Source organism: Columba livia, chromosome 1, assembly GCF_036013475.1.
Source record: "Columba livia isolate bColLiv1 breed racing homer chromosome 1, bColLiv1.pat.W.v2, whole genome shotgun sequence".
NCBI classification, from domain to species: Eukaryota; Metazoa; Chordata; class Aves; order Columbiformes; family Columbidae; genus Columba; species Columba livia.
Genome location: NC_088602.1, coordinates 133,313,745 through 133,335,798, shown reverse-complemented (window position 1 = coordinate 133,335,798; position 22,054 = coordinate 133,313,745). Strand labels below are relative to the sequence as shown.

The 22,054-nt window shown below is 41.9% G+C and overlaps 1 protein-coding gene across 1 annotated transcript in view; it reads right to left on the bottom strand.

Moving 5' to 3' along the window:
* The window catches only part of PDE3A (phosphodiesterase 3A), a 266,558-nt gene that overhangs the window by 98,570 nt on the left and 145,934 nt on the right, over positions 1–22,054 (bottom strand). Inside the window, exon 2 of the mRNA XM_065030836.1 lies at positions 1,802–1,852. Within this exon, the coding sequence (XP_064886908.1) occupies positions 1,802–1,852 (51 nt within the window). The remainder of the gene's footprint in view (positions 1–1,801; positions 1,853–22,054) is intronic.

Sequence of the window (22,054 nt, the reverse complement as noted above, 5' to 3'; positions counted from 1 at the left end):
CTGGAACCCTCCTTGGAAGCAACCATAGCCTCATGAGAACAAATAATTAACAAATTTCTCAGCAACTATTTCATCCTGTGAATTCACTACTTCAGAAAACTCAAAAGGCACCTATTAAACAGCCCAACTCTGATTTCCTGCAGTAAGGTACCTTTTTGATAGTCAACTTCATCCATTTTACCTTTTAATTTAAAATCTATTTGGGCCAGATTGATACCACTTACCTTACACCTAAATCCCTTTCTCTAACGTTTCTTATTGGCTGGATGTAAACCTTCAAAAATGTCCAGCTGGCACCATAAACCCCTTTAAGCATGGAGGCACACAGCCAACAGGATGCATCAGGCATGAGCGGTTACACAGGCCTTAAGCCTCCATCTCTGATGTAACATCAGTGCAGACTTCATATGAACTCCACAGAGCAGCCTCTAAATATTTTCCTGCCATAGGCAAAGCATTAGGACTCTGGTGCATGGTTCAGAGCATACGAAAGACTACTCAAGTTTTCATATGCACACAAAAATCAGATTAAAGATTTGCAATGCTAGAAAATTTTAAGAAGTTTAAATCACTTTAAGAGTCCTTCAAGAGACTACCTTCCCCTCAACAGTAGGTTACAGTCCAGTTTACCTTCCACTCTTTGGACAGAAGGACATAACACGATCACCCCTCAGTCTCCTCTTCTCCAATCTCAAGAGACCCAGCTCCCTCAGCCTTTCCTCACAAGGGAGATGCTTCACTCCCTTCATAATCTTCGTTGCCCTGCACTGGACTCTCTCCAGCAGTTCCCTGTCCTTCTTGAACTGAGGGGCCCAGAACTGGACACAATATTCCAGATGTGGTCTCACCAGGGCAGAGCAGAGGGGGAGGAAAACCTCTCTCGACCTACTAACCACCCCCCTTTTAATACACCCCAGGATGCCACTGGCCTTCTTGGCTATAAGGGCAGGTACTCCAGTGATTTTACATGTGTGAGTATGAAGGTTAGGTTAGGAACTACCCTACTGAAATTAAGGTTGCAAGCAACAGGTAGCTCCACAGCAGTAGAGCCTGTTTATTATAGATTTAGACATAGATGTCCATATTCGTACAAAAATTCTTCACCTGAAGGAAAAGCAATTCCAAAACAGAGAAGCCCTAATAATATATTTATGTAATTTCAACACCAGATGGGAAAAAGTACTTTTCCCAAGCAGGAAAACTCCTGAACATCAATGTTGGTAGCAATGTCTCATTTGCAGCAACTCTAATTTTACAGATAATTAAAAAATGTGTCAGCATGATGCCACTAACACTACTAGCATAACTTCTTTTCAACGACATGTCAAGAACAAACCAGTAGCTACATAAGGCTTTCCTGCACCTCATCACACAGTTCTTACACCAATAATCCCTTTACTATTGAACAAGGTGAGAGAGCCGTCGAAGTTTTACAAGTTTGTTAGGTTTTAAAGAAAAAACTGTAGAAAACATACACACATTATTTGAAACTGTATTCCTTTGATATCCTGATGGTGACAGCTAAGTAAGAAATGCTTTCCCAATACATCTATAATTCATCTCCCTGCTATTGAAAGAAACTTTCTGTTGGATGACTTAGATCTGTCTGGATCAACAGTATGGATTACAGCTCAAAAATTATATTAACAAAAGCTGTCACGGTTTTATGCTTTTTTGCATTGATTCAACCCTGCAAATATTAACCAAATGAACAACTTTGCCAGTTTTAAATGGAAAACTTGCTGGAATACCTGAAACATACAAAAAGACAAAACCAAACACAAAATACTGAGCAACTGACCTGTGAGCCTCTGGGTCCTCGTTTGTGATCCCATTCAGAATGCCCCATGAGCTGAAAAACAAAGAAAAGCACAGGTGAGAAAGTGCACTGATTAGCTTTAATTGAAACACTCACACTTTCATATCCATTAAACATTTTCTTTGAAAAAACAAGTTTGCTTTTGCGATTTATTTCATGCAACTTTTAGCTTCATAATGAGGGTGAGAAGACTTGTGAGTTGGTACTATAACTTTGTACCTTTACATTCAGTGTCAAAACACATCCAGCATCACAATACTGCTCATGCCAATAAAATTCCCACTGCCATAGACTCAGCTTTAGCCAAATATTGAGTACTGATCTGGCAAAAGTAGAGCTGATATAATCAATAAGGAGATTATCAAAACAAGGGGATATTCGATTAAATAGCAATGCACATTTTTACACCAGGTATGAAAGTTAGTGACAACTTCAATTCTGTCTCACCACTGAATTATTCTCAATGTAATATGAAGCAGAGGAAAGCAAAGAGAAAGAGAGTTCAGAACTGATGGGTTCTTGTGGAAAATAAAATCTGTGACGGTACACAGCTCCTCAAGATAAAGAGAATACAAGTATTAATTATGGCCCAAATTCAGCTCTCAAATCCTCCACGCAACCATACAGGAGACTGCGTTGTGAGACAAGTGGTCAGACATGGGACAGTACAGATGGACTCCATAAAAAAATCATTTCCCTCCTCCCATAATTTTGCTATTGTGGCTCATAACTGTCTGCTAACACAGGCACTCAGTCTCTTAGCAACATACAGTTTGCACACAGCAGCTCTTTCCATGTATGTCATGGTGGGGAACAAAAAAAAGAGGAGAGGGAATACCCAGCAGGCTTTATGTATCCAAAGATTATGGGTAAATGTAAACTGCTGACAATAAAGCTCTCCTCACACCTGCCCAAAACCCCTGGGAAGCATCAGGGAGTGCCTGGGCTGTGCAGCTCACCAGGTGCTGCTGCTGCTCATCCTGCACCCAAGTGTTTGGCTGGCGTCTGTTCCAGCCTGGGAGCCGGCTGCCTTTTACAGCTACTCAGGGATCTCTTCTGGGTAATGCTTTTTCTTACTCACATCAGCATAGTTTAACACAAATATAAAAATACGTGAATGAAAGATACGACGGTTAATGTGACATGTAATGACTTACAGTCACGAACACTTTCTTGCTCTTTTTTTCCCCAAAGAAAATGCCTTCTCTCTCATCAGAGGTAGGCAATGAGATTTACAACCTAAGCTTAATGCAGAATGTGCTTTTGAAACACGCATCCCAGGACAACAGATCAAAATTACTTCGAAAAATGAGGAAAGCCACAGACATCTCATAAAATCTTTATCTTCTCCATCAACTGTTCCTACCTATTCTTTCCTTCTCCAAGGGCCCCTTCATTTCCTTAAATTATTACTTATGATTACCTACCTTCACAACTGGAGACAAACTTCACAGGCAAATAAGCATCAAAGATCAGAAATGTCACAACATTTTTGTACCTGAGACAGCCTCACAACTGACCCCCTCATTTTACTGTACTTATTTCCATTTTCCATATACTGTTAGTGGAAACACTGGTTGTGTCAGATTTCCCTGTTTGTTTCTCCATTCTGTTATGTTTGCTCACTACTGTATGAAACTGAGCTTTCATGTTTATGAAAGCTGGCCTCTCAGTAAATAACGGGCATGCAAAAGCTACCAAGAGATGCATCTACCCAAGGTTATGTGCTTCACAGAACCTCTGCCAAAATCCTCAGAACCTGTGCTTCCTCCCTAGCTCCTGCTACTCTGAACCAAGAAAACGTCTTCAATTTTAACTCCTCCTGTTGCCTTGTGGGAAAGTGGTGCTTGCTTTCTTAATTTACTGGACTATAGAAAAATTAATTTAGCACGAGCCTGATCACCTGCGATTCCCAGCGTAACAAGGGGTTTCTTTACCTACCTACTACCAGTGAAATTAGCACAAAAAATATGCCTGTTATTTCACAGTTAAGAAAAAAGGATTAATGTTGCAGGTCTGGCTATGGTTACTGTGGTTCTACAGGTTCTATAGACATTTGGCAGCACACAACATACCCTCAAAACCAAGTGTTAGTATGAGATCCCACTACCAGGTTTGTCATTCTCCCACCCTCACTGAATCCACAACTTGCAGAAAAGCAAAGGGTTGCTTTACTTCTGCCACCAAAAATAAGCAATGCAATTAAGAGTTGGAGTTCTCATTCCCATTAGAGGAGGTACACCAAATGTTGGGATGCTCCCAGTCCAGCCAGCCACAGGCAACCAGACTGATGTGTGTCAGGGGTGGTTATTTGTGACCACTACCGATCTTCAAGCCCAGATCCAGTCCTCAAACATTCATTCTCCTTCAGGCATAGTTTGCCCACCCTGTTCCCTAGTTAACAACTGCTGTGCCCTTGTGGCCAAGAAGATCAATGGCATCCTGGGGTGTATTAGAAGGGGGGGTGGTTAGTAGTTCAAGAGAGGTTCTCCTCCCCCTCTACTCTGCCCTGGTGAGACCACATCTGGAATATTGTGTCCAGTTCTGGGCCCCTCAGTTCAAGAAGGACAGGAAACTGCTGGAGGGAGTCCAGCGCAGGCCAATGAAGATGATTAAGGGAGTGGAGCATCTCCCTTATGAGGAAAGGTTGAAGGAGCTGTGTCTCTTTAGCTTGGAGAAGAGGAGACTGAGGGGTGACCTCATTAATGTTTATCAATATGTAAAGGGTGAGTGTCACGAGGATGGAGCCAGGCTGTTCTTGGTGACAACCAATGATAGGACAAGGGGCAATGGGTACAAACTGGAACACAGGAGGTTCCATTTAAATATGAGAAGAAACTTTTTCACAATGAGGATGACAGAGCACTGGAACAGGCTGCCCAGGGGGGTTGTGGAGTCTCCTTCTCTGGAGACATTCAAAACCCGCCTGGACACATTCCTGTGTAACCTCATCTGGATGTTCCTGCTCCAGCAGGGGGATTGGACTAGATGATCTTTCGAGGTCCCTTCCAATCCCTAACATTCTGTGATTCTGTGGTGCTTCACACCCCCATACAGAGCTTTTCAGTGCCCAAAGTGCTCTCCTGTGTTCTTACCACCACAGCTAGCCTTGGCTCTGCTTCACCTCCTCCAAGGCTTCCTGGCCTTTCAGCCAGATCCCCCACCTCTGTCCCTTCTCCTCTACCAGGTGCTGACCATCCTGGGGCACTCCACAGGTTGGATGCTGCAGCAACAGATAACACTACAGTGAGAAATTAGTCCAAAGGCTGCAAAAACTTGTCCTTGCTCCATTTCTCAGCATTTAGCTATCAAAATCATGTACTGAAGAGAGACCAAAGTCACCAATGAAGCAACCAGTCATGAACGCATTGGAAGCAACAAAGTGACCCCTTTCTTATTCTGGCACACTTCATTAACAAACTGCTAACTCCTCACAGCAAATTACACAACCCACATTTCATTCAATTTCTCTACAAACAGGCCTTTGTGGAATCAGCCATGTTTGTATTTTTGCTGAAGGATCCATTGCTCCTAGTGTAAAATAATCTCAACATCATTTTGTTCTCTCTATGCCAGGATGCTCTACTGACTTTAACCCTGTCGTTATCACCTGCTATAATGGTGAGTGTGAGGAAGAAAAAGAAAAGCTCCAGGATACTAAGACACCTTACCAATACTAGGCAGTTTTCAAGCATAGTAGTAAAATGCACAATCCTGTGAAACCAACCTTTTCCTACCATTTTTATAACCTACTGAATGTTACTTGGGTTTAAAAAGTATTTCTTCCTCACAATCTAGAAAACAGTTTTCATTTCACGCTAGATTGTTCTAGGCATCTGCAATCTAACATCCTACACAGGGATGATTGCCTGGATAGAACACCCTTTAGCTAAACAAACCACATTGTGTTACATTACTTCTGAACCTTAGAAAGATCTTCTTTGAATGGACAAATACTAAGTGTTGGACTACAATATGCAGGAAAGGAGGAAAGCAAGTATGCCTGACCTATCAGGCTATCTGGAAATCAAAATTTCCACAAGCTTTATATAAATCAAAAGATAAAGAAAACAGTATTAAAACAAACAAACAAACCCAAACACCCCAAAACAACACAATCAGAATCAGTCAGAAACATAGACTGTGCATAAATCCACTTGAGTCTGAGTAAATCCTCTGAAATCAGAAAAAAAAAAAGAAAAAGAAAAAATAGAAAATAATTGGTGCGTGCATGAAAACATACAGATACAAAAATGCATTTGGAAGTAGAGGGTTTTATGTTTATTCCTAACAGAAGGGTTTGTTCCAGACTCCACCAGTTTTGAAAACTACTATGAAGCAGTTTGGTCCAGAGGAAAGGTAAACAGCCTCACACCATCCAATCACTTTCCCTTATCATTGTTACTGACCACGCTACTCAGGCTGAGCAGACCAGCAGCAGCAAAGGAGGAATAAAACCAAGACCAAACTCCGACATGGCTTCTATGTGTGAAGTTTTTCTCAGAAGGAAAGTATCTACTTTACATTTCATCTACAACTGCCCTGGCAAACCAGCTCTGACAGTTTTAACACTTAAGGATGAAGGCAGCTTCCAGCATCAAGAAAAACTCTTTCATGTTCAAGAGTGCATAGAAACACGGGCTTTGCTAAAGCCAACTGGCTCGCTCTACTCTACTAATTGACTAACAGGTCTCCAGGGGAAACAGCCTCCCGCAGCCCAGCTGAGTTTGAGGACGGTAAATGGAAGAGGGGGCAGGAATGGAGAAGACCCTAACACCAAAATCACAATTGCAGGGAGAAAATGAGAAATGGAAAGGGGCTCTGTAGGGTGGCAGCCTGTGCTCTAAGACTCAGGCTTTCACTATAAACACTATGAAGTCTCCAGGCCCCATGGTTGTAAAACCAAATTTTAAATGTAAACCAGATGTTCACTAATGCAATGACACCTGCAAAGGAGTAAGGCATGGCATATAAGGGACTGCCTACATTACTTATCTGAGATACTAATGCTGAAGTAGAACAAAGACATTTAAAAAATAGCATCTTCAGCTCTCACCTCTCTAAATGGAGTTCTTATCCCATTTTGTGATTTAATTAAATGATTACATAATAATGTCAACTTTCACTAAAATTTGTAAACCATAATTCTAAGCCTCCTCACCATTAGAGGACTGCAGGAAAATGTTACCCGCACATACCATAAAAGACCTAAATGAACAAAAAGACAGAAAGTAAAGAATGACAATTCCAACCTTTTTAGCTATTTCTAAGTCTTGTTTTCCACTTCTATCATCTTTTCTGGTCTGGGTTTTTTATTTTGGGACCTCTGAACCAGCACTACTGCTAACTATGCCATGGGTGAAAAAAACAAACAAACAAAAAAACAAACCAACAACCCAAAAAACAACTCACAGAAATAGAAAAGGCATCATCTTATTATAAGGACCTCCACAACTGGGCACAAGTGGGGAAAAAACCCCAACGTTTAGAATATGAGCAGTCCCATGTATATTCTTAGGAAAGGGAGGGAGTCCTCAGTAGCAGAATGCAGGAACATTTTGAAATCACAGGGTTTTCTTTATTTAAACAAATAAAACAGTCAGAACAGTTTCATTAGAGGGAATGAGCAGATCTTTTCATGGTAAGTACCTAAGAGGACCAATGAAGCAGTTATTCTTAGTGTTTAATCAAAGAGTTTACATCTATTCATACTCTGTTTTAATTCTATTCAGTTTATAGTCTACAACTCTGGAATTTTATTTAGATATATTCTTATACATACAGAACATTTTTATAGTTACAAAAATAATTAGATGGTGATGACAAAGGTGAGCTAAATCAATCATAACTCACCAAAGCTAGTAAATGGGATTCAAACAGACTGAAGCAGATTCACATAGTCCAAATGCATGTGTCAGGACTTTGCTCCAACTCCCTGGCTTCATGTGATGCATGAATAGGATACCTTGAGCTGCCCCAAACAATTGAGCACCTGCAAAAATGTCTTTCTGCCTCTCCTGTGAGGACTTAGAGCATTTAGTAGCAGCAAAACATAATTACCAATGAGGCTCTGGGAAGTTTTGTCTGGCTGGTAGCTAGCAGTTTTAGGAGATGTAGGAATCAGTGCCCAGTAGAGCTAGAAAGGAGCATCCAATCTGTCTGGCACCTGGTTTCAACCTTTGCCAAAACAGCAGAGCCTATATTTAAACATGAGCATAACATCTTCCCTCCTTGGAAGAGATTTAGTTGAATGGGCATGTTGAGGATGTGGAACAGCTTCTCACTGTTGAGGTTCCTTGACACTGCCTCCTTACAGCTTGCGCTGAATGGGGCACAGTATGATACATATTCTCTGACTAAATGGGTATTAGCTATGCTTCAGTCAGGATCATATTTCCACTGGTAAGAAGAAGCTGTTTGTTACCAGCACATAAGCACAAAATGTTCTTGATAAATTTATTTTTCAGTAACAAAAAAGCACAAATTATTTCCTTGATTACTTAATAGAAGAAACACAAATATGCAGGAGTCAGGTCATTCAGAAACTAACAGGGTTTTTTTGCACATGCTATTTTGAGTAGGAAACCTTCTCTTCGATAGACTGTTCCCTGCACTTTCATGGTAATCAAGATAAACGAGGTGATTTACCCAGTTGACTGACTTAAGAAGTGCAGTTTTGGTGTGGACACCATCAGCAGAAGAAGGTAAGAGGGCTGTAGCTTCTGAGATTCAGCACTGCCAGGTGCTGATAATGGGGGAGCAACTGCATGGCTGTACCTACCACCCTTCTCCATCAAATGGCACAGCTGCAACTGGCCCTGTGCGCATCCAAGGTGTCAGAGATGCCTTGCTTGCTGTGTGGTGAGTGTGATCATACACAGGCACATGTAGGCTATGACACACAGACAGCAAAGTGCTCCAGTATTTGGAAAAACAATCCCTTTTCCACAACCACTCGCCAGCTCCCAGGGTCAGCTTAAAGCACGAGATGTCAGAGCCATGCTGTTCAGCCAGATGTGTGAGCTGCACGCTCGCCCCATTGAGGCCTCTGGCTGGGCAATTACTGGGGAGGAAACTCTCCATTCGAACACTCCCAATGAGTTAGAGCCCTGCAAATCAACAAGGTCAGCCCCCATTCTAAGACTGGTTAAAAAAACCAAAACAAAATAAACCCCACCACAATAAACTAACTAAATGAATAAACCAGGGGGGTGGGTGTTAGAGCCTTTAAGCTGCTTCCTAATCAAATAAGTTGTTTCAAAGGTTTGTGGGCTGCTGGACAACAGCTGGAGGCAGACATGAGATTTTTAAATAGAGGCACAGGCAGAAATACTTAGAAACTTGGCATGGCTTTAAACTGGAGGTGGGGGATGCGAGGTAGAATGATGGGTCTGGAGAGGAGCTGCAGTGAATGGCTTCCTGCAGGATGATCCCATGCGGGGATGGAGTTAAGCCTTCTGAAGCTGGTACCGTGGTGAAGCTGGAAGCTGCAGGGGCAGGGGCAGATGACTCCTTAACCCCCTGACAGCCCTCTCACGACCTGGCTGGCAGGTCAAGCAACAAACCACAGCACTGCCAGAGGCTACACAAAACTGGGGAAAAACATTATATATATATATATATATATATATCAGGCAGATAGACTGTTGAGACAGTGAACATGATCCTGAGCTGCTGTGGCAGAAGAGAATGGAGAAAATAGGGCACTCAGTGAGGTAAGGCTGAGAGGATGGGAACAGGTGCTGTGGGACAAGAGGACAACCCAAAAGGCACTAGCAGTTGACTGTCCCACAGGCACAATGAAGAAATCGTCCCAAGCACTTAACCAGGGACTCCGCTCCAAAGGAATAAAAGGAATGAGATCATATCTGGCGCCGGGTGAGACAGCAAGAGAGACTACATTTTTGAGGACTTTTCTCATGGCAGCATATGACCTTTTAGAATATTTCCAGACAATAAACTGCATCTGACTTCTTCAGGGATCCTGGCTCCCTTGCACGGGGGCAGGAGGCATAAAGACGTATGATACAGCAAATCGGCAGCAGTGGGTTCACAGAAAACTGTTGTGCCCCTTGCTCCGTGCCACTTCTTGAAACGAGCAGGTTTAATTTAGTGTGATGGTACTGTGAAATTTAAAAAAAAATGTAGGTGGGAAAAATAAAAGACAGGGGAATATCCACCTCCACACCCTGTATCTGGATTTATATAAGTTTTTGTCACAACTACTTAAACAGATGATAGTAGTAAAACAAATCCCTACAGGTTTCTATTATTTTCAGTCCTACCATCAAATTTCCCAGGTCCCTATTAATCTTTCACACATCAAACAGGATTTTAAACAACAGGTTTTGGAGACAGAGCTGTAGTAAAATATAAGGAAGTATTGATTTGTTTTGTTTGCCTGTTTGCTTGTTTTTTGAGAAAAGCAACTGTTACTCTTCAGTGATTAGCAAGGATGGACACCACACAAAGAGCTACTTGCTAATGTGGAGTAGATTTCTTTCAGCAAAGGCTTCCTAAGTTAGTCTTATCTTAATCTGGGTATTTACAAGATTTCCAGAATAAACTAATAAAACAATTAAACTGATCATAAATAGATTTCTTATCCCCTTAAACCTATCTGGTGGATTAATAATAGGCATGTTAATCCTGTGGATTAGTATTCAACAAGCAAAAGTGCTCACCACATTTTCCATTTACTCACTTGCCCATTCTGGGCATAATCATGAAAACCAGAGCCCTAGAAAAAAGGTGTCCATACTGGTGAGATAAAAAATGTGGACACAGATACTCTGATATCCTCTCAGCCATGGCCATAATTTACATACAGTAACCCACAGAGGAAGATTCCTTGATATGAGGATGCTGGGGCAACACAGCAATATCAAGACTCCTAAATCTACCAGCAAGCTGACAAAAGAACAAAAATAGATTGTTAAAAAGCAAAAAAAAACCCAACTATTTAAACTTTGCTTGCTATTCAAAGTAGACACATTAAGTCCCTGTATTTCCAAGCTACACAGTCAAGTCCATTCTGGTGTAATTAAGTTCCTAGAAAAAGTCAGAAAGCTTATTTACTTTTTTCCATTGGGAATCATTAACTCTGCATTAAGAACCGCAGTCACAATACCAAGCCTGGCACAGGCTTGATAAACTAGCTAGCTACTGCAGCAGGCAAAGTCAGCAGTCTGAAAGACCGTTTAGCTATCTAAAGCCTATTATTTATTTTATGAAGGAGTCTAAAGACTTCTACAAAAACAAACAAAAAAAACCCAACAAAACAAAACTGCTTTGCAATGTGTGTTACCAATACTGTTTTCTCTTTAGTGCATAATTTTTCATCTCACTTTCCATCTTTTCAGAGATATTATATATGGTGTTTGCTCTCTCTGTTGTTAGCCAACACTAGCCTCAAATATTATAAGTGCTCTTTTCAGCTGGCTATCAGTGCACAAGAGGGTATCTGCTTCCAAAGAAATTAGTTCCTTGAAGATGCAGGGCATGTCTTTTCACATAGCAATTATAAACCCACTGAAAGAATAGGAAAACTTTTAAGGGATTTTTCAGTCAAGCTCTGATTTTAGGTGAATCACCCACAATACTAACACGAAACATGAAATGCCACACGGAAGGCAACTTAGTCCAATTAGTTTAATAAGTGCATTAGTCTAAGAGCTGACCGCTCTCTGGTAGTCTGCATAAAAATAGGAATTTCCCAACTCAATTCCCAGTGGATAAGGTTCTACCTCACATAAAAAAACAACTAATGAAACAAACAAAATGCCACAAACGAAAAATCTTTTGTCAAATTGGCATCCTTACTGGCAGCCTCAGCAGAAAAAAAAAAAAAAAACAACACCCTTAGGACTGAGTAAGCATGAAGGTTTCACCAGACATTTAACCTTCAGAAGTGGTTCCTCTGCGGGTAGGGAGAAGCGTGACTTGCTTGTGTCCCCCTTGTACTTCCCTCGTGCATGCAGGGTGGCATTTCGTCATAGCTGTCAACTCAAAACCTCTCATCAGATCAAAGAGCCACTTATAAAAAGGAAGGGGGTAGAGAGTGGGAGAGCAAACCCCCAACCTCTCCATCAGAGAAGTTAAATAAAGGTTGCAGTGCTATTGCCCCCCAAAACTGGAAATTCTGTAAGCAACAGAATGCAGTGGTTTGAGGAAATCAGACCTCTTCTGCTACCATAGCCACTTACTGAAAAACAAACAAACAAACAAACAACTCCACAAAAAATCCCACACAACTTGTCTTTTTTAATATGGCATCTTAATGTCCACCTGGTGTGAAACACTAAACACAGTGATTACAGGAATCAGCCCTTGGTGAGGCTAAAATGCAGAGGGGCAGAAAGCCAGAAACATAATTTCTTACAGTTTCAACAGCTAATTTTCCTGAAACGCAGTAACTTTAATGGCAGCACACTGAGGGATAGCTGAGATTTAGTAATGAAAGTCTTAAGATACTGAGAATTTGGCCTCCCTCACGCTAGTGCACAGAGCAGGCTGACCTCCCATCGCAAGAACAGCACTGTGGCTGGTCAGGTGAAGCCTCAGCTCCCAGAACTGGCCTGGAAAAGAGCATCGCTCTGCCAAAGCTCACTGACACCCACACAAACAAACTACTTCTTCCATTAACACCCCCTTTTCCCAGTTTTGAGGTTTCACAATGCAGAAGAATAGCCCTGACATTTCAACAGCTAGATCCCAGCTAGCAAATGTCCTAAAATTACACTGTGGAGCCCGGTAGCTTACTAAAAAACCTCAATGTCAAAACTCAAAGTAGATTCAGTTTAAATGCACCCTTGGGGGGACTTTATACTAACTACTTTCTATTTCAGACTATTCACTTTAAGCTCAACCAGTAACGCTTCATCACTCATCCAGGAAAACTCCCCTCTCTGCCACCCAATCTCAATCAACCTGCCAAATTAATTATCACCCTGCATTTGTCTATTGCTAAGAGGGGGGAAAAAAGCAAATAGATGAATGTAGCAGTGACCCGAGCAAAAATGAATCCTCTGAAACAGAACTAATTAAATCAGTCCAGTGATCTTCTTCCAGCACGACACATTTCACCCACCCCTTCCCCAAGCAGCCCAGTTCCCGCATCTCCTCCAAGCATCCTCGGCAGGGCGCTCAGATGTCTATCCAGCAGCAAACTGGGGATCTTTCCTAGTCATCCTTGTAACCGCATGGTTTAAAACGAAAACAACTGTCACAGAAAATTCACCATGATAATTTCGCACTGACATTTACATGCAAATTCCTGGCCGCAGAATACGTGTTTCAGCCAGATAGCAGTAGGAGTTGATTATCTACCTCAAATTTATGGGACCACAGGCATCAAACTTCGGTGCTTTGCTGGCTCTATGAAATGAGCAGAGCTCAGAATGCTGGCAGAGTGAGGCTTCCCCTTTGGTACCCCACTCAGGCCTTACAGCAGAGCTGGCAAGACTAACATGTAGAGAAATTACAGAACTTGTGGATTTTAAATGACTGCCATGAGTCAGACACCAAACTTTGTTCTAACTGCATTCCTAACCTAGCAAATAGCTGTGCATGCACAACCACAGCATTGGCGACCCTGCTGACTCAAAAGGGACTAGTTCAAGGAAGCAAGTAACACATTCTAGATTTCCTTGTCCTACAATTTTAAGCGACAGTCCAGCTGAAATGCAGTCAAAAATACATTTGGGTCATAAAGTTCCCCGCCACTGGAAATGGCATCATTTTCATTGCAGTCATGCTGTCATGACAATGTGTGAAATTCTGTACTAGTTGATAACAGCGTGCCTATGCAGTGAGAATATCAAAAGCTATAGGTGTAGAGACTGCAACAGAAACACCGACCTCTCTGCTCTCAGTAGACTTCACTTTCCATCACTTTTCTCTTTATGCAGAACACATTCAGAGCAAGAGCAGAAAAGGGAAAGGCCACTCAAATAGAAGGTGACAGGGAACAAAAAGACACTGAAGCGGGACCTGCCTTTAGGAAGGAGTTCAAATATAAAGTCAATTCCACCTTGCTTTTCTCCCTCCACGATTTTTAATACGGTCAGTGCTTCCTTAGATGGGAAGGCACATCAGGAACGGACATCAGTACTGAAAGGTACTGAAATCTGGATGCCTGCACAGGATCTCTGTCAAGTTAGATAAAGCTTCAGACGCAGGATGCCTGAGAGTGCCCTGTTCGATAACGCTGCATAGGAACAGAACAACAACACACAGAGGCAGGACTCTGAGTAATCTCTAGGTAGGTGCCTACACAGGCAACAGTTTGTCATTCGCACCCATCTGCTGCTCCAAATCACACACACATGCTGTCACATGTGCTTTTCCCCATCTGGATTGCAGAGATGCTGGATATAAACAGGCAAAAGCCAGGAAGATGAATTCCGGGCTTGTGCTATACAAGGGGGAATCGGCAGTTCGCTTCATCCCCTCCAAAGAGAGTACTTTCAGTGGAGATTTCTAGAAGTCAAAGTAAAAAGAGGTATTTCACAATGGCTGCAGGTTTTTCCATGATTTAAAATCCCGTCTTTCAAACCAGTACGGCTCTTTAAAAGCTTTGTTTCTGAGATTTTATTTTTAAAGTAATAAAACCACACATGTTGTCTTAGAGGGATACAATAAAATACATTCCCCTGCAATGTTGTCTGCCAACATTTAATTCCAGATGGTCACTCAAGCCATATTTCCATAGCGTCACAGCACTGCTAACAGCAAAAGCAGACCCCACAAAAAGTGTCACCTCTATCGTGGTGTAAAGGGTACACAGAATATACACTATCCAGAGGTGTCGCAGTGCAAATGGAGAGACCAGGTGGCATTTTAGAGTGAGAAGGAGAAAGGTGGAGCAGGGCAGAGGGGAGAAGAGCCCGTTCTGGAAAGGTGGACCTTGAAGGAACAGGCTTGAGAGACATGCAGCTGCCTCATCTCACACACAGAATCACTGTTTCAGGACCCCAGTTTTGGTTCAGTTAAACTGAGGCACAGGAAAGCTGCTGAAATATTCTTTGGTAGAAGAATCTTGCATCGAAAATATGTCAGTTTGAATTATCTGCCCTTCAGAAGCAGGCTTCAACAAAATTAAGTACCATTTTTGTGGTTAAAAAAAGTTGCATGTCCAAAAGGTCCATCCATTCAAAATAGAAAGTTCTGAAGTTTGTTTTCTTTTATGTAAGAAACTGCTTCCCCCTTCACCATTAGTCCTTTTTTCCCTAGAATTTTACTCCTTGCATAATTTAACTTTCCATGTTGCTGAAATATACTTCTAAAACAATCTTCATCAAAAAGTAATATTTCTTCTTCTTATGACAAGCTGTTCAGCAGTCCATCAGAAATAAGAGCTTTCTCTTCTATTAATCTAATTGTGATGTCTTCAGCCCCTTCCTTTTTTGCTGAAAAAGTAATTGAAATTCCCTTTTCCTGTGTCCCAAATATTTTTCTTCCATCTTCTTACGTTCAACTTGTGTAAAAATGCTATCTTGATTCAGCAGAAGTGTTATTTTAGTAGGTACTAGCCACCAAAACAAACAGCTGTGTGGATCTAGTCCTATGACTATGAAAAAGAGATCTCCAGATCTGTATTGATTACAGACACAATCCTGATCCCCTAATGCTAACAACATTTTCATCAATTCAACGTGGCCTGGATGTTGTCCTTTGTTTTTCCTCTTAGGCCTTGGAACCAGCCTGGTATTCTGGGAGATAGACTTAAACACAGTCTGAATCTCTGTAAGATGGCTTTGAGTGTCTCTCTGCTATCATCTATCAGCTGCAAGTCAGAGAAATTTTAGTAGCTACCACTTCTAAAGCACTTATTTCCAGAGCACCATACACCAACTTGTTAAGTCAGACAAGACCTTTGTGAGAAAAAAAAAAAAAAATTATCTCCTTTTCACAGATGTAGAACTGAGGCATTTACCCAGCATGGTACTGCCAAACTGGGAATACAAACTAAATATCTTCAGTTCATGGGATCAGACCATAGGTTTCATTTTGATCAACTATTTATGTCCAAATTCTTTTTTGTGGGAGTTGAAGGCATACACCAGGGAACAGAATTATTTTTGTTTTCAGCTGCCAGGAGATCTTATCGCTGTTTCTGAAAACGAACTGCTCAGCCCTCTAAACATCAGAAAGGGGACAGGCTTCAAATATCAACAACCTTCCTTTTTAAGAAAGCATTAAAGTAAAACAGGAAAGATAGGAAACCTCAAAGATCAAAAACAGTGAAAGTTTTTCCCCTGTATCTGTGGCCAAACACCCAGGCATCCTGCAAGCCTCTTTACTCAGTCAGAAGGACGTTAGCTAAAGAAGATGACTTGAACAAAGTGAAACACCAAGAGCTGTGCCCCAGACCTGAACCTTCCCTGAGCTTTAAAGACATTGAGTTCACATCAGCTCCTCACAGAGATGTAGAGATGAACAGCGAGAGCAAGGGATGAAGAGCCAAAATACCAGGAGGAAAAAAAGCTTTGTCATGAAGCTTGCTGATCTGTTCATCAAGATAAGTGATTGGGATGCATGAGGCAACTCTGGCATGAAAGTGTTCAACACAAGAACTCCATGAGGTGGAGAGTATTTTCATTCTTCCACTTCCATTTAACTGTGCAACTCCTTTTTCAGAAAGAGATATCAGAGATAATTGCAGTTTACCTAGTTTACTAGTATCAAGACCCACATTTCCACAAATACACTGTCAGGAGATAGGCAGTTTGCATGTTGAATGTCAAGTACCCGTGCACCTTTGGCCCTCTCAAGAGATCCCTTTATCAGGACAAACCCTCCTTAAAGGGGAACCAGGGCCACTAACAAACTCAGTTCAGGCAAGAGAGACAGAGGCTGAGAAACAGATGCTTTATGAGCTTGAGAGAACTGCAGAAGGAAATAAAAAAATGAACTTCCCTTCTCATACCTAAATATAGAACACAAATAAAAATGTATATATCCTAAATATTTTTCCTAACCTAATCCTTTTCTTCCCACACATCCGCCAGACTCCCCCTGACACACACAGTGTGGTCCTGGAACCCGTGTTTTCGTTTGTTTTCAGAGGAAGACAGTTCATGCTAAAACACCTGGTGGTGGCTAATGAGAAAGTCAGGAAGTTCAAGGTGGACTGAAGAGCTGCCCATGTGCAGCCAGTCTGATGAGAGGAAAATTCAGTTCTTACCAAGGAACCACACAGAAACTAGTATTTTGCAGTGGAGAGAAAATGCCCTTCTCAGTGTCAGCCTGGAGTGCAAACCTGAGAAAGAGACAGCCGCTCAGGAGAACAGGGGCTCCCAGGCAACACCCCACCAAAAGCTTGTAATGACACACTGTGTTGGCCCTGTGACTAAAACGTGGGGTCAGCCTCCATATGCACAATGCTACCAGTATCTTCCATCATATTAAATACACGGGATCCAGAAATAAGGGGATGGAAATACAGGTAGTACCTACACATATAGCTAATCATAAGCTGGAAACATTTGGAAACTCCTTAGACATCAGTACTAAAAACTCTTATTCTAACTTATGGAAGACACACATGCTGATTTTCTGCAGTTGTGCAGATTAGATCTGAAGCGGTAACATTTCTCACAGCATTTCAAGTTTTCTTAGAAATTTCAGTTCCTGGAATCTGAATTGTAGGAAAAGAAAAGAAGAGGAGACAATAATATATATAAAAACAACAACAAACCACAAAAAAAACCAAAACAAAACAAACAAGAAAAACCAACCAAGCAAAAAATAACCAGTCCCCCCCCGCCCCAACACCCCCCAAAGCCCCCAAATTTCCTCTAAGAGAGAAAGGAGTTTTCTAACTACCATGGCTGTGAAGGGGGCAAAACTAAATACAAGGATTGAAAACCGAGGATTCATGGCTGATCCATGATCTCCAGAGTTCAGAGAGCTGTCCCTGCGTTGGTGGGAAAGCTGCCAAAGGGCAAACCTCAGGTCTGCCCGGTATCAAAAGCCAGCACAGTAGATATGGTAAAACATAATAAACAAGCTGCATCCTTCCACTCTGTCAGGAAGACGGGCAGGACAGAACAAAATGCCAGAACTAAAGCAAGCGATTGCTGAAAATAACTTTATCTCTCCTTTATCTCAAGAGCCAAATTATCTCAGTTGCTACTTAAGAAGAGTAGGCAATGCCAGCATCAGAAAGGTCAGAAAGCATGTGAAAATGTACCCAGTAGCTTATCCACCAACTAAATATCTGCTAAATATCTGCTAAATATCTGCTATTGCAACAGTACAGATTAGCATGAAAGTTCCTACTGTCCTGCTGCACAAATATATGCTAAGTCTTTATTTGAAGAGCATGAGAGTAAAAAATGTGCTATGTGGATACCACAGTTCCAATGTCCTCACATACTGATACGTGAGGGTTTGGATTAACTTTTTAAAATTTATTTTATTCAATGAAATAGACTTCTGATTATTTATTAAAAAGTGCTTTCAGACTGACAGAAAGCATCTTGTAGAGGTACAGACTAATTCCTCGTCCCCAGAATGCAAAGAGCATCTGCATATATACAAATAACCTAACTAGTTGATCTGACTGCAAGAATTAAAACCACGTTTCTTCAAAACTGAAACACTTCAAGAACTAAATTTTCTGAAGATTTCATTTTGGATTCAATTACTGAAAGGGAGAGAGATGATATTCATAAGACATCAGAACCTCTTGTTTCAATATCTAGGGAGAACAGCATTTCAGCTTTGTTTTACTATAGAGTGGTGAAATTAAAAGCTAAAAAACAAACAAACAAGAAAGACAAACACCAAACCAAACAAACAAAAAAGACAAACAAACCACACCAAAACAAACCAAACAAAACCCCAACAACCTAGGGAAAAAAATTCCCACTATTGCTTCAAGCTATAAAGGGTTTACTGACCCAAGTCAGCCTTTCGGCTGTTGTGGTAAAGAAACTTCATTCACATAGTTTCTCAAAATATTCAGGCTGCTTCTGCTTGGGGGGGCAGGGGGAGATGGCTGGGGGGAAAGGCAGCAAGCTGCATTTGGAAATCTTTCCTGAAATGCCTCCACATTCCTCCTTGAAAATCAGGTTTTGGGGTGGCACTCCATTTAGAAAGAGAGGCCAATTTTTCTGACCTTGCAGACCAGTCCATCTTTCTAAGCTCAAGAGGCACAAGGTGCACAGATGGGAGAGTGCAGGGGAGAGGGAGCCAGGAGAGCTTCCTGACCAGGAGCCGTCAGCAGCTCACCAGGCAGCCTGATGCCCCACACGGCTGTGAGCGCTTAGGCTCTAGGAAATCCCATGACACTGAGGCCTGGTGTCCTTCCTCCCCTGTTTTCAAGTCTGGATCACCCCAGAGTAGCCCAGAAGTCCTGGGGACCTGGTACACAGGAGCAAGTCAAGCTCCATGTGAGCTGCTGGAGAGCCATGCTCGTGTCCAGCAAAATGGCTTCCTGGGCGCAGAGTGGTAAAGAAACACTTATAAAGAGCAAAGCCATAAGGACGAAGGACCCAGCAGACTTCACAGGATGTAGACGTCAGAGACCAAAGACAGAATGAGGTCAGAGTCTTATCCGCTACCTGGGGAGCACGGCAAGCTGTATCTAGGCCAACAATTTGCTGTAATCTTGTTATTTAATGGGAGGCAGAGGGACAGAAGGGAATACCCTTGGAGCTCAGACAACTACCAAGTAATGTGTGCTCAAAAGCAGGCTAGACCAGGGGTACAAACTTAAACCACTCTGAAGCGTAGCACAGGCACTTCAGTTTGCAAGCTGGCACCGCCTGTCATGTCACAACTACACGGTATGAAACAACTTTGAAATTACATCTGCATGTTCCCCTATTTCTGATTCCCACCTTGACAGCCATTTTCTGCCAGGACAGCATCATCTGTGCATCCTCCTGTGTGCAGACTCAACTCTGCCTGGGGACCTGGATCTAAAATAGATTCCTTCCCTTTCGTTTTCACAGCTAGGGCAGGGCAGAATATAACTGAATGTAACTACTGGAGAAGCCTTTAATTTTCATTACCTTCTAAGTTAATTTCCTAGTAGGAGGAGGTTGGAAGCAGGATGTCAACCTTCTTGGAAGAAGGAAGGAAAAAAATCCCAAGCAAACAACAAACCCAAACCAGAAATGTGCTAAGAACATGGCATGCAGATGGTTGTTTTTGTTTTGCTTTGTGTGGGGGAGTCATAGGTCCAGGATTTCGTACCAGGAAGGAATTTCACTTTTACAGGTATCAGCAGAAAGCCCTTCTAATGCTGCTTCTATACTGACTTCGAGTCAAACACATCCTGTGTACCTCACACACTTCTGATACTGCAGCTACCCCGCTCAGTGCCAGCCCACCCTGCGCAGATGTGAGCTCTTCACCTGGCTGGACACAACAGTGGCTCTAATACAAACATGCAGATGAGTACCAGGTTGTAAAGATGCCCAGCAGAAAAGTATGGGCTCCCTCTCTGATTAAGGTGGGGCAGGGGGATGAAGCGTTTGGGCAGGGAGGTAAACTCATCCAGGAAGAAAAATCTTTTCCAGCTCTTCATAAGACAATGGAGTGTCTTCCAACTCCCAGGCTGTTAATTAATCTTCATCTTATAGATACCTACCTGCATTTAATCACAATTCTGCAATTCTGCAGAAAGAGACGATTACTAAATAATACTTACAGAAAACCTCAGGCTGAACCAAATGTCCATGATCCAACAGAGGCATGCCAGGCCATAGTGAGCCTTTTGCTTTTGCTCTGAAGAAGTCAATAAAATATGAGGAAGGACAGTGCATACAGCTCACCCTCTTATCTAGCTGATATATCTAACTGCTCAGTGAACAGAGAAGTGTTCACTTTTTCTTTTTTTTTAAAGGCCACATTGCTACCAAGGGATGCAAAATCCATCCCTAAATTAAGCAACCAAGCAAGAGACAGTGATTAATTGGCCAATTTAGTTGCTCCATTCTTTTTCACCAATCTCCTCTAATTGTCCCCAAGTCCCTGTGGGAACAACAGTAAGCAGTAGCTTCACTAGAGCAGAACAGACCCACAGTACTAGCTTCACTAGGGTGGAGTTAATTCATTATTTTTGTCAGATCCTGGCCTGCACCAAAAGAAAAAGCCTGTCTCACTGGCAGGATAGAAACTAGCTTGAAGACAGTAATGGTTCAACTTAACTAGATAGAAATCACTCTGTTAACAAAAATTCCAAGAAGCGATTGCACAGTGACTCAGTTGTATACAGCTGCCTGCTTGGTTGATGGGCTGCGTAAAGCATCACCCACACTCTGCACACCCGGCAGTTCTGCCTTTTGCTCTGGGTTCTCCACAGCTTGCACAAGGTATCCCACTTGTTTCAAAAAAAAGAAGATCAAAAGCATTCTGAGTGTCACTTGTGATGGACCAGGATTTGAAATAATGTCCACATTAACTCAGCAATTTCATCAGCAAGCACAGTGAAACAAAGCAGTTTTAATGCAACTTGAAAACTGTTAAGTCCTTTATCACTACACAGGCTCTGTTTCTACCACAAGGAAGATAAAGGTAAAGAAACTAAAATACAACAACTAAAAAAAAAAAGATATTTTACTGCCAAGGATTTTTCTGAATGTATATTTTGTGTGCGTATTTCAGACAGCCATAGATTTAACTATCGGAACCCAAGATACAGAGAAGGTATGAGACAAGAGGTTAATTCTTATCTTGAGGAGTCAGGAAAAGCAAAAAGCAGCACCCAGACTTCTTTTTAGCTCTTTTTTGTTTTCTTTTATTAGCATCTCTCCTAATCTATAACTATTTATTTTCAGTTTCTTTCTCACGCGGTGCATTGTCCAGAAAACTCTTGACTGCTAAAAAGCTGCACCAATGTGACCACATGCTGCTGGAGAATTTGTATAGCCCTCAGAGGATGCAGTCAGTACAGCACCAACAGCTCAGCCTTCAGTAGCCAAAGAGTCGCTTTGTCACTGAACACGGCTGTAAAAAGACAGAAAAACAACTCACTGCATTTTAGAAGAAGAATTTCCCAACATGTGGTCTCTGCACAAGCAGAGATGTACTCTGCATATCACATGGGAGCCAGGTGGTGTTGAAAAAGTTCAAGGTAAAACTTTCCTCAAGCCAAAACTCAGCTTGACTGCAAGTTCTCTGGGGCAGAAGCAAGCATCTTTCTGTCCTGCTTTTAAGCAGCTTCTAGAACAACAGGGCCAGATCCCCAACTGGAGATCCCAAGGGTTACTGTCACGTAAA